The 12,773-nt window shown below is 38.6% G+C and overlaps 1 protein-coding gene across 2 annotated transcripts in view; it reads right to left on the bottom strand.

Annotated features, from left to right (window-relative positions):
- Positions 1-3,152: 3,152 nt before the first annotated feature.
- Positions 3,153-12,773, bottom strand: part of LINGO2 (leucine rich repeat and Ig domain containing 2) — a 1,450,974-nt gene continuing 1,441,353 nt past the window's right edge. The window contains exon 7 of one of the 2 annotated variants that reach the window (XM_027549068.1): positions 3,153-7,469. In XM_027549068.1, the coding sequence (XP_027404869.1) occupies positions 5,614-7,434 (1,821 nt within the window). In that variant the 5' untranslated portion in view covers positions 7,435-7,469 and the 3' untranslated portion in view covers positions 3,153-5,613. The remainder of the gene's footprint in view (positions 7,470-12,773) is intronic. The other variant, XM_027549067.1, reaches the window with a different exon arrangement.

The following is a 12,773-nucleotide window of genomic DNA, read 5'->3' as shown; positions in this document are numbered from 1 at the left end:
ACATTCATTGATAGGGTGTGACAGCAGCTGGGAGATGACAGTGGTGGGGCAGGGAGAGCTGGAGAATGCGGAATCCTTTCAGTGGTGACATCAGGAAAGGAGGCAGGAATTGGGGGTGGGGGTACCAAAGCTTTCCTGTCTCCGTGAGCTGTCTCAGGGGACTCAGTGGTCCATGCTCTTTTACTCCTTCCTATTCAGTATGTTCTTAGGGAGAAGGTGGGGGGAGGGGGAGGGAGAAGAGGTCTTAAAGACTTTGGCCAACTGGAGAAGGGCAGTCTGGGGTACATGTAAGTTTGTCTTGATTATATTCCCATATTTTGGAAGAGGAACATCAATTTCAGTTCAGGCCTGTTTTAGAAAATCAAAGCTTTTACAAACTTCCTAATTGTCTTTTTTTTTTTTTTTGGTGCAAACATTTATCCTAGACAACTTGTTGAAAAACTTACAACACGGTTTCCATTCTCTGATGTTTTTTGAGAAAATATTCAGCTAGGTTTACTGCTATCAAAACAAAAGCCAACGTCAGATTTGGAAACCTATCTTTAATCGTTAATGGAAAACGCAGTTTACTTGGCTAAATCTTGCCAATCCAGGCCGATGGCTCCTCAACCTTTTTTGCTAGGTAATTTAGCTAAATATTGTGGTGAATCAGTTCACATTTTGATCTTGTTCATTGTGAAACTGTCCTTCCCTGTAGCGGGACTTTTGCTGGAGTGAGACTGAGAAGGCTCCCCATGGAATGGTTTTTGAAGGAGTTAGGGGAAGAGTAATAGAGTTTCATGTCAAATGTTTGCCAAAGTACTAGGAAGCACACTCTGCTACCTAATGTGGAACTCAGAAATCAACAAGTCAGACAATACTTCATCCCTCAAGGCCTTCCATAAACAATTGCAAGGATAACTCCAGAACTCCGCCTTCAGAAAATAGCAAGGATTTTAGTAGAAAGGATAGTACTCTTAAAGCCAACTGTGGAAAGTCAATGGAAATTACCAGGCACCTGATGTCCTAGTCTAATGGGGAATGTTTCTAAGACTTTACTCCCAGGAATAAAGGGATAAATCTTTACCTAAGTACTGTGTAGAGTGAATGGCTTTGGCCCCACATGTTTTGTTACTAGGTTCATGTGGCACAAAATCCATTTGGAATGGCTTATGTGAGTTCTATAAACATGACCTGGACATAGGTAATAGGGATAAAAAAAGACACTGATGAAAGTTGAAGAAGATGCTTCTTCAGTTAAGAAGATAACTATAAAAATTAGAAAGGAAATAGGATTAAAATGGATTGACATGTCTCCCTCCAACCTTTCTTTAGACTTTTTTTATATATATTTTTTTTGGTCAGGACTTAGCCTTCTAAGTTGAAAATGATTTTTTTTTTTTTTTTCCTAGAAAGCTTCAAGACATATCTGTGATGCTGAATATCTTCTGAGAAAAGTTACTAAAGTTAAAGCAAATGTCTTGATGTGGAAATAAAGGGAGGTCCTGGAAGAGTAAGTAAATTTACATGGGGCTCCAGTAAATTTTTTTTCTCCAGGATCACATCCTCTCTTTTCTACCTTATATATTTGTTCCTGAATGAGTTATGGAAAGTGGCAAAAGTCAGGCTTAAAATTTAAGATTTGCAGGTGAGATTTAAATGATTAAAAAAAAATCATGCAAGATTATAATTTCTTCAGTTCTCCTCTGAGAACTGAAGAGAACAGATTTGACCAAACAATGGAAAAAGAATCAACCTTGAAGACTGTAGAGCAAATCCTGAATGCCTTTATACTACTGGGTGGGGTGGGGGTGGGGTTGTTGGTGATAAGAAAAATTTCTGAGAAACTTAAGCAAAGCTAGAGTTATGAAAATGTCCTCTGGGACTAGGAAGTACAAGTCTTGGCAATTCTAGGGTTATATTTTCAAACTTTGAGAATATTTGAAAAACCCATAAATGCAATGACATTTTTTAAAAAGTAACATGAGAATTTGGAAAAGTAGAAATTACTTGCCAGAAACACATTAGGCCAAATCATTTGAGTTATCATACTCTAACAGAATAAATCAATTCTCTGACCATTAGGTCTTTAGCCAGGGAATTTTTCTTCTTGAAATTTAATGCCTGGAGAGTATACTTCATTGAAGATGCTTAATATACACAGAGAACTGGTCAACCTAGAATTAAATGCTGAGCCAAACAACTGTATTTCTTCTTGGGATAGTTTGAAAAAAAAATACTCTGGGAAGATTGATGACCCTTAGATGACTACTAGGGGAAAATTTGTCCCATGTGCTGATGTAAGATATTATTGTTTGTCACAGTCTAGTTGGATCTAATAAAGAGGTAAGCTGAAGTCACAAGGGAAAATTCCCTTTGTGAAGTTTGATACTAGAGCCTCAAAGTTCTAGTCATTGGAACCTAAGATCAAAGCTTTACAGTTATAAAAAGGAACCCAAGATCTGAACAGATAGAATGTAGAAAATCAAGTGGCCATTTCAGTTACCTGTAAATCCATTACTATGATGCTTCAGACAAAGTCACAGCTCCTCCTAGAACTTTCTGGCCAGTTCATTTGTATGATCAGATCATTCATCCAAGTGGCATACTTTTTGGTAATCCATTCGAACCCAATTCAAATAGTAATTTTATTCTTCTTGGAAACATTGGGTTTAGGAATAATTCAGAAGAGTACAATTCCAGTCCAGTGTTAACTGAACTGGGTTCTGTGAAACTCTAGTTTTTCAAGATGTTTAACAGTTATATCATGAAAAGAAGTGCCTCATGCTCAAATAAGCTGGAGAAACCTCAAGGTAAGCAAAATTAAATAACATTCATGTTTATTGAACTTCTTAGAAGATTTATTAGGCTCAAATATATTTTGAACCTCTAAGAGGTTGTTATAGCATGCATCATTTCCCCAACTTATTAGTTTATGAGACTTTTTTGGAAAGAACACTTATTAATATCCTAAATAACTTGTTCCAGGGATCACAGTATATAAACCCCCAAGAGAGTGCAGTCTCTTTACTTCCTGTGGAATAATAACTAAATCTTTTCATGGATGGGTTGACTTTAATCCAATTTCATTTGCCTAAGCTTTTTGGTCCACTTTTGACAGAAAATAGCAGAATCTCAAAGCCCTGTTATTAACTGCTAAATGTTTCTCTCTATTTTTTTTTTTTTCCAGCTGGACAATTAGTTAAATACGTATTCCAAACAAAGTACTCTCCACTAACTTTTGGAAGACTCTGTCTACTTTAACTTTGTTCATTTTTAAATTTGAAAGATTCTGTTCCATTTCCATACAAGTTGGAACTGTGATAGAATTTATAGCAGGTCTTGACTCATTGTTAGATATAAATACGGTAATTTCCATAAGAGGAAAATGAATTTCTAAATGGTTTATGATAATCATCAGGAAAGTCAAATGAAAAATTACTCAGGCAGTCCATTCTTCAATCTTTCTATCTCATTTCCACCCTTTATTAAGGGAGAAATGTGTTTAAACATGCTGCTTCCAGTTGGCAAAACAATTTTTGGACCTGTCACTTTTTTATTGGGGTCACTTTTATTTTACTGAAGTCACTCAAAATTTCAAATATGCAAAAAGTCAGCTCTTTGAAAGTTAAACTTCCAATGTGATATGTCAAGAAACAAATGCCAGACACCTTCTATTCCAGCTTACGCACTGTACCAAAGGGTGCTGTTTTTAAGGTTCCTCTCAAAGTGTTAAAAGTGTAGAAATCTATCTCTTCTATGCTAATTCATTATATCACATGTCATGAATACACGATAATCAGTGCTTTCCCAGATCATATGATTATAGTTGACCTTTGAACAACCTGGGCGTGAACTGTGCAGGCCCACTTATACACACATTTTTTTTCAACCATATATATTACAAGTATTGATACTATGCGATCTGAGGTTGGTTGAATCCATGGATGCAGACTTGTGGGCCAATTATCAGTTATATGAAGATTTCAACCACACAGGAGGTCATTCCCCCCCTAACTCCCATGTTCAAGGGTCAGCTGTATCTGCTTTGAAAACCACTGACTTCAGCCAAATGGAATTATGTCTCATTTGAACCAGATCACTGGTGGGAATGGCATGATGCCATTTTTTAAGAACGATAATATTTTCACTTGAGTAACAATCATTAATACAAACTGAATTGGACAAATTCATTCAGAGGGGTGAAAGTGTCAGCATAGTTAACCTATTTATAGGAGTAAATGAGCTTTTCCTCAGTGGAGAAAAAAAAAATAGTAAGTGCTTTTAAATCCACCTTATTTTTTGCCACTTCTTTATAAACAAGACAGAGTCTTCTTTGTCTACACCAGACAGCTTTCAAAATAAAAATCAACATCTCCTCGGAAAGGAAGCAGAGAGACACCCTGGAGTTGTGCATTTAAGATGATACTGTGTGTAGAGTATTTGAATAGACAACATCAGAGGTGCAGTAGCCAGATGATTCCTCAGACTGGCAGTGACCCAGCCTTCAGACAACACTGTTTTTTAAACAGATCCTTAGTTGTATGGATCGCCCTGGTTTCTGTTGGCATCTGAGAAGAACTTATTATCCAGAGAGCTTTACACATCTGAATTTTTTTGATCTTAGCTATGAGCTGAATATTACCCTAGGAGTAGATATAAACATCACATCCTCTTCCCTTAGTAGCAATTGATGAAAGTAAAATCAAGCTGTGGTTAAAGGAATAAGTTTCATTACTGACACCTACCTTGCATTTTACAGATATAAACAGTGACACACCACTTTCTGGAGAAACCAAAGGCTTTGTTACAGTTAACTGGTCCAGTGTGATATCACAAGTATAAAAAATATTCCATTCTGTATCAAAACTAGGCACATGCCTTTATTTATAGTAACAGAAGTTAACAGAGTTGGGCATTTTTGCCTTGGGTCCTATCTCTTGGCATCCTACATCAGACAAAACTCATCTCTCCACATATATCCACCCATAACTCCAGGGATCTAGTCTCAGGGTTATCTCTATGTAAAGGAAGGTGAAGTCACACTTGGGTTGATAGTGGTGTGTAACTAAAAAGCACAACCTCTCATTCATATTGCTTTAAAACATATACAGCATATATGTTTCCAAAAAAAAAGAGAAGAGTAAAGAATATACTGATTTCTTTGTGGTGTTGAACCAACAATATGGGATGATGCAAGGCTTTTAACAAAGGAGAATCATAGATACAAATTTTTCTGTCGAGTATGGTTTAGACAAATGCGTCTTTTTAATACGTAAATCCTACATTGTAGGTTGTTCCTTTTGATTTCTTCTTTTGTTTTTGCAGTGGTAGAAAAGGTTGAGTAACTGTCCACGAGCATGAGCCGAAGCTTCAGGTTCATTACTGAGATCCCCAGAATGCCAGTATTTGCAATGCAAACAATTAGTACCCCACTGTGTGAAGGGCTCTGACACATGCCTGCCTGCCTCTAGGTGGAGCGTCTCCATCACAAGTCCTCCTGCTTCTGCGGACCCTGCTTTGACACAGGGGAAGCTGCACTAAGCTGCCTTTTAACCTAGTACTTTTCTTGTGCCAGGCCATCTCACTGGTTACAGACAATGACACGGAAACAATAGTTGGAGCGGCCAACCCTCAAATCATTTTCATGTTGAACCTCCTGGGTCCAGCCACCTCCCCTTCCACGACAGCACCATTGTTTTTTCGGGGCACGTACTCAAGGTCAATGCTGTTTTTGTGTTTGCCTTTCCCTCGGCTCCACACAAAAAGGAGGAGAAAGCAAAATAACACCACTCCCAGGAAGGTGAAACAGCCCATGGCTGTCGACACCAGTATTGTCTTAAGGTCCAGGGAGAAAGTATTGGCGTTGGTGCCATTGGAAATGGTGTCATTGGAGTCGGTCATGTACATAGGGGTCCTGTTGGCATAAAGGAAGCGGTCTGAAGCGAATCCTTTGACAGTTAAGGAGGCCGTGAAGGTGTCGTTCCCGGCAGCATTGCTAGCGATGCAGACATACATCCCGCTGTCTTGATCCTGGGCGAAGCGGATCTCCAAGGTGCCATCACCCAGCACGGTGGCTCTTCCATTGGACTTGGTGGTGATGAACCGCCTTCGAGGTGTCACCCAGGAGATCACAGGCTGAGGGTCTCCATCGGCATTGCATTCCAGCTGGACCGTCTGCCCCTCATCCACAAGCAGGTGCTGCAACTTCTTTTCACGGATTTTGGGTTTTTTGCAGGTGAAGTAAAAAGAAAGGGCAGTGCTGTGGAAATCTTTGAATGACCTCTCTCGGATAGTGTCTGGGCCAGCACACATGGGCTGCTGGCCACCGAACTGCAGGGTTGGGTGCCGCTGCAGGATCCATAGGAGACGGCAGTCGCAGGTCAGAGGATTGTTGTTAATGCTCAGGACCTCCAAAGCCCTCGGGGAGGAGAAGACGTTCTCTTCCAGAGTTTCCAGAAGGTTCTGAGACACGTTGAGCACACGAAGGAAGCGGAGCCCTTGGAAGGAGTGAGGCTCAATGGTGCGGAGCTGGGCCCCCACTATATGAAGCTCTTGGAGGCGGATCAGGTCAGAGAACATGCCTGCCTCAATAGTGCTGATGGGATTGTAGGAGAGGTTCAGATGGGTCAGGTAGACCAGGTGTTTAAAGGCAAGGAAGGGGATGGTGGATAGGTTGGTGTTGGTGATGGAGAGGGAGGTGAGGTTGAGACCGTAGAGGCTATTGGCAGGCATCATATCCAGTAAAGGCCAGTAGTCAATCTCGAGATGTTTCAGGTGGAACAGTCTTTTAAAGGCATACACGGGCATGTTGTTGATATTGAGATGCTTCAGGTGCAGGCTGATGAGGCTGCGGAGGTGTGAGAGGGCTTCTGTGGGTACTGCAGTGAGGTTACATTTCTCCAGTGTGAGCTGCTCCAAGCTAAGCAGCCCACTGAAGGCCCGGTGTGATATATAAACCAAATCGTTGTCCCCCACTTCCAGAGACTTCAGGTTATGCAAATCCTGGAACATGTAGTCCAGTAAAATGACAATCTTATTCTCACTAATGTCAAGCTTGGTGAGGTTGGAGAGGCCCGTGAAGACCCCCAAAGGGACCAACTTTAGGCGATTGCCCTTCAGGCGGAGGGAACGCAGGTTGAAGAGATTGTTAAAGGCTCCCGGCTCCACATTGGCAATGATGTTGTCACTCAAGTCTATCTCCTCCAGCAGAGGGTAAGAGATGAATTCTTCGGGGTTGATGCTTTTAAGCCTGTTCTTGCTGAGGTCCAAGATTTTGGTCTCGATGGGAATGCCCTCTGGGATGGCGATCAACCTCCTCCTGTGGCAGCTAACAGATTTGTTCTGGGCCGAGCACTCACAGCGAGCAGGGCAGCCAATGGTGGATCCCATGAAGATTAAGACCACAGCCAGACCCAGGAATGGCTGCCAACATGATAAGGCCGTGTGAAGCATGACTCCCCGTCTTAGTCTACACCTTGGTCACGGGCCTGCAGGAGAAGGGGCCAAAGAAGGGAGGAAGAAAAACTGAGTTAGGAAATAGATAGGCGAAGAGACATAAAGGAGACAGTGAGTACAATGAAAAAGACCCTAGATTTGGAGGGCTGCAGATCAGATCTGACCTTTAAACCTGAGAGCTGCCATCATTAACATGATCGTGGGTAAGTTATTAATATTTCACCTCCCTGTACTTCAGTTTTATTGGCTGTAAAATGGAAATAAGAGGGACAGTAATAGTACCTTTCCAGAGTTATGACAGCTTCAGTACTGAACAACTCTGTATGTGTGCTGCTGCTGCTGCTAAGTCTCTTCAGTCGTGTCCGACTCTGCATGACCCCATAGACGGCAGCCCACCAGGCTCCCCCGTCCCTGGGATTCTCCAGGCAAGAACACTGGAGTGGGTTGCCATTTCCTTCTCCAATGCATGAAAGTGAAAAGTGAAAGTCAAGTCGCTCAGTTGTGCCCGACTCTTCACGACCCCATGGACTGCAGCCCACCAGGCTCCTCTGTCCATGGGATTTTCCAGGCATATTGTGTTCAACTCTCTGCGACTCCATGGACTGCAGCCCTCCAGGCTCTTCTGTCCATGGAGTTCTCGAAAGACTATTACAGTGTCTGGCACAGACTGGTGCAAAACCATGCATTTCGAAAAAGGCTTTATTTTGAACTTAAAGGACAGAAGCCGAGGTCAGTGGCTTTATGCAGTTTGAATCAGTGTCTGTATCTCTGATGTTTTGATGTCATCCTCTTCAAAATGAAGCTAATAGAAGCTTCACTGAACATTAGGAACCTTGCGTTCCAAGTACAAAACAAAGTTACATTCAGTGAAAGAGGTTGAGATGTTTTACCTTCATATGTAAATATTCTGTTAAAGTGAAAGTGTTAGTCCTTCAGTCATGTCACTCTTTGCCACCACATTGACTGTAGCCCACCAGGCTACATCCATGGAATTTTCCAGGCAAGAATACTGGAGTGGGTTGCCAGTTCCTTCTCCAGGGAATCTTCCAGGCCCAGGGACCGAACCCGGGTCTCCCGCGTTGCAGGCAGATGCTTTACCATCTGAGCTACCAAAGTCCCTTTTAACTAGAAGGTGTACCTCTTTCAGAATTCAGCAAATTTTGATTTATAGAGGGTTTTTCTTTTTGGAGGAAATAAAAAAAAATCCTCAAAATCTCCCTGACCTCTTCATGTTTATCATAGGTATGAGGCATCATAGTGGCTATGAAGATGAAAATTCTTTGAGATTTTTGGGTTAAATATGTAACAGTGGGAAGAGTCATTATTTTAAGAAAAAAAGTCTTTAAGTAATAAATGAACATCATTTTTTTCGTATTCAAATTCAAACCCATTAAACCTGTTAAGCTGAAATTAAATAGATATCAAACAAGATTGGAACTGACTATGTTTTAAATGTATGTCATTAAGCAGACGCTGAACTTACTGCGCAACTGAATAGTGAAAAGTATGTTACGGAGAAGTGTGAACCTGAGATCCCCAGGGGTGTGCTTCATCCATGGACACCATGTATACTCAAGGGCAAGTAATTTAAAGTAATATTTTTAGATATAAAGGTATTTGATAAAACTTCAGCATTCACTGCTGAATCGTTTAAGAGTATAAATCTTCAATCAGTGTTTACATATGTCTATGTATATATAACTATGTCTATATCTAAACACATCTATCCATAAAAATGACAAGTAAGAACAAACTGAAAGTGAATGAATCTCTAGAAAAAATGGCCTCTAAATGTAAGACAAAAGCAAAAATGCAGAAAGTGCTAGTAAAATCAATTAGAGGTGAGATAAGATTTAATTTTGCCACATCTTTTCCAATATTTCTTTGTAGATCAAACTAAAGTCTGTCTTGAAAACCAAAAGAAATCGACTGAGAAATTATTAGAACAAAGAGAATAAGTAAATTAACATATTATATAATAAAAATAATGTGTATATATAAATTATTTAGAATCATATAAATCATTTAGAAAATATTACTGTATAAGATGATTCCAGTCATAGCAATTCTGAAAAAGTCAAATCTTTAGAATAAACTAAATAAGAAATACACAGAGTATTACAACCATTCAGCCCTAATGAGGAAACAAAACTTACTAAAAAGAGGGATATAGTATATATTTCAATAGAAAGATTTAAAATTATAAAGATAATTCTCAATAAATACATACAGTTCAAAGAATATTTTTGGATTTGAAAAATTCTCAGGTTAATTTGGAAGAATATAAATATGAGACTAATCAGAAACATAAAAAATTAGTACTAAAAACACTCTTTTGAAAAATTTAAACATAAATTACAAAACTATGATAAAAACGAGCATCATGCTGGCATGAAAATACACAGTGAATGAAACATACAGTAAAGAATTTTATCTAAATAGATTTGAGAAGTTAGCATACATGAAAAGTGGCATTTTAATCCAGTGAGAAAAATACAAATAACTAGGAATTTAGTGGGAAAAGTTGTACATCAACTTCACTGGTTCCAATAAAATAAATTCCAGATGAGGGATTAAAATGAAAGAACAAATAATATACCAGAAGAAAATTCTTTAATTTTATAATAATAGAATTGAAAAGCCTTTTCTATGACGAAAGCTAGCACGCATGAAAGAAAAGAATAATCTATTCAACTGTGTGCATTTGAAAAAAATTTAGTATAACAAGCAAGTAAACACACACACAAAGGCAATTGCTAAAATGGAGATTATCTTTTAGGCTTCTAATAGATAAGGGATTAAGCACAGTACTAAGCAAACAGTTCTTATTAATCCATAAGGACAAGAGGTGGATGTCAATAGAAAGCCTGGCAATGAGTGTAATAAAAGCTAAAAGCAGCTAATATATGAAAAGCTGACCAACTTCACTTAAACAGGGGTAAAACGCCTTTGCCCCTCAGATTGACAAAGGTTAGTGACTGAAGAAACTGAAATAAGAAATATAAACTGGTGTAACCGTCAGGAGATAGAGGTATGACAATGAGGGGGTTAAATGATGCATTTAAGTTTAATACGTTCATCCCTTTAAACCATTTTCTAAAAACATCTTCAAAACCACTTTACTGAGTAATGATTGCCATACAGAAACTGTGCAAACGGTACATACTTGATGTATACAATTTGAGTTTGGAGATAAGTACGTATCTGGGAAATCATCACCACAATCTATACCATAAACATGTGTACCATCTCCAAAAGAGGGTGGACCTTCTCTTCTTTCCTAGAAATGTATCATAGGGAAATAATTTAACTCATGTGCATAGATATTTGGTGCAGGCTTGTCTATAATATAGGAAACCTGGAAATATGTAATATTAGGATCTTAGTTATATGTTAAGATACAATCATACTACAGAATATGTGGTGGTGGTGGTGTAGTCGCTAAGTCGGGTCTGACTCTTGCGACCCCATGGTCTATAGCCTTCCAGGCTCCTCTGTCCATGGGACTCTCCAGGCAAGAATACTGGAGTGGGGTGCCATTTCCTTCTCCAGGGGATCTTCCCAACCCAGGAATCGAACCCAGGTCTCCTGCATTGCAGGCAGATTCTTTACCAGCTGAGCTATGAGGGAATATGCAGCCAATAACATTGAAGACTTAGGTCTGTACTTGTTAACATGGAAAGATGAATACATATATACCCCTTTTTGTGTGCATGAGTATATACAAACGTGTATTTCTATGTATATTCCTATATTAGGAATTTTATATTCCTAATATAGGAATATATGTGTATAATATAAATATTAATATATTTAATATATATAATATATAAATGCATGTTTTTATATAGGGATATAGAAAATATGTAACATATTATAATATATATAATATAGGAATTTACATATAGGAATATATGTAATATAAATATATTACAGTATATTATATATAAATATATATTCCTATATAGAAATATATAAATATTAATATATTATTTATAATACACTCTATATATAATGTAATTCATAATATATAAGTATTAATACATTAATATATACATTTATATATATTCATACACAAAAAGGAATATATATTTCTTAATTTTTATATAGATATATATAGGAATATAGTTATATATATGGGGTTTCCCAGGTGGTGCTAGTGGTAAAGAATCCACTCACCAATGCAGGAGACATGAGACATAGGTTTGATTCTTGGGTTGGGAAGATCCCCTGGAGGAAGAAATGGCATCCCAATCAGAATCTGCCTGCAGGGCAGGAGACCCTGGTTCGATTCCTGGATCAGGAAGATCTGCTAAAGAATGGAGAGGCTACCCACTCCAGTATTCTGGCCTGGAGAATTCGCAAAGAGTTGGATATGACTTTCACTTTTCCAGTATTTTTGCTGGGAGAATCCCATGGACAGAGAGCCTGGCAGACTACAGCCTATGGGGTTGCAAAGAATCAGAAACAACTGGGCATCTGAGCAGAGTCATATATATAGGCAAGAACAAAACTAGGAGTATATAATGACAATGTTGACAATAGTAATTATTTTGAGATGGAAATCACCTCTAATCCCTCCATTTTCTTATAAATTTGCATGCATTCTATTTTCCCCACAATATAACTTGTATTACTTTTATAATTAGAAAATAAAACTTTTGATTTTTGAAGTTGTTTTCACATGTAAAAAGTCATAGATACATTTAACAATAAGGGATCAAATTTGTGTTGACATTTCTAAAGATTATTTGAGCTTTCAAAAAAGTCTTAGCATCAGCTTGCCAATTCTAAAAGTTTGCTGGGATATTGATAAGAATTGTATTGAATCTATAGTTTTTTGTGGAGAACTGATAGTGTGACAATGTTCAGTTTTTGAATATAATGGTACTCTCAATTTATTTAGGTCTTTAATTTCCTTCAGGCTTCCCTGGTGGCTCAGACGGTAAAGCATCTGTCTGCAATGCAGGAGACCCGGGTTCGATCCCTGGGTTGGGAAGATCCCCTGGAGAAGGAAATGGTAGCCCACTCCAGTATTCTTGCCTGGAAAAATCCCATGGACAGCGGAGCCTGGTAGGCTACCATCCATGGGGTTGCAGAGTCAGACACAACTGAGCGACTTCACTTTCTCTTCAATTTCTTTCAGCAAATGTTTCTTCCTTTTTAACTTCTATGTCTTTATTTTTGTACCTTTCTGTGTTCGCTATTACCTCTAAGATGATGTTGAATAGAAGTGCTGAAAGCTGTCTGCCTTATTTTGTTCCCAATCTTAAGATAATGGTGAAAAAAAAATGATTTAAGTTTGATGTTGGCTATGTTTTAGTGTTGTTTTTTTT

Source organism: Bos indicus x Bos taurus, chromosome 8 (assembly GCF_003369695.1).
Source record: "Bos indicus x Bos taurus breed Angus x Brahman F1 hybrid chromosome 8, Bos_hybrid_MaternalHap_v2.0, whole genome shotgun sequence".
NCBI lineage: Eukaryota > Metazoa > Chordata > Mammalia > Artiodactyla > Bovidae > Bos > Bos indicus x Bos taurus.
Note: the sequence above shows the minus strand (reverse complement) of the source record. Positions and strands in the feature narration are given on the sequence as shown.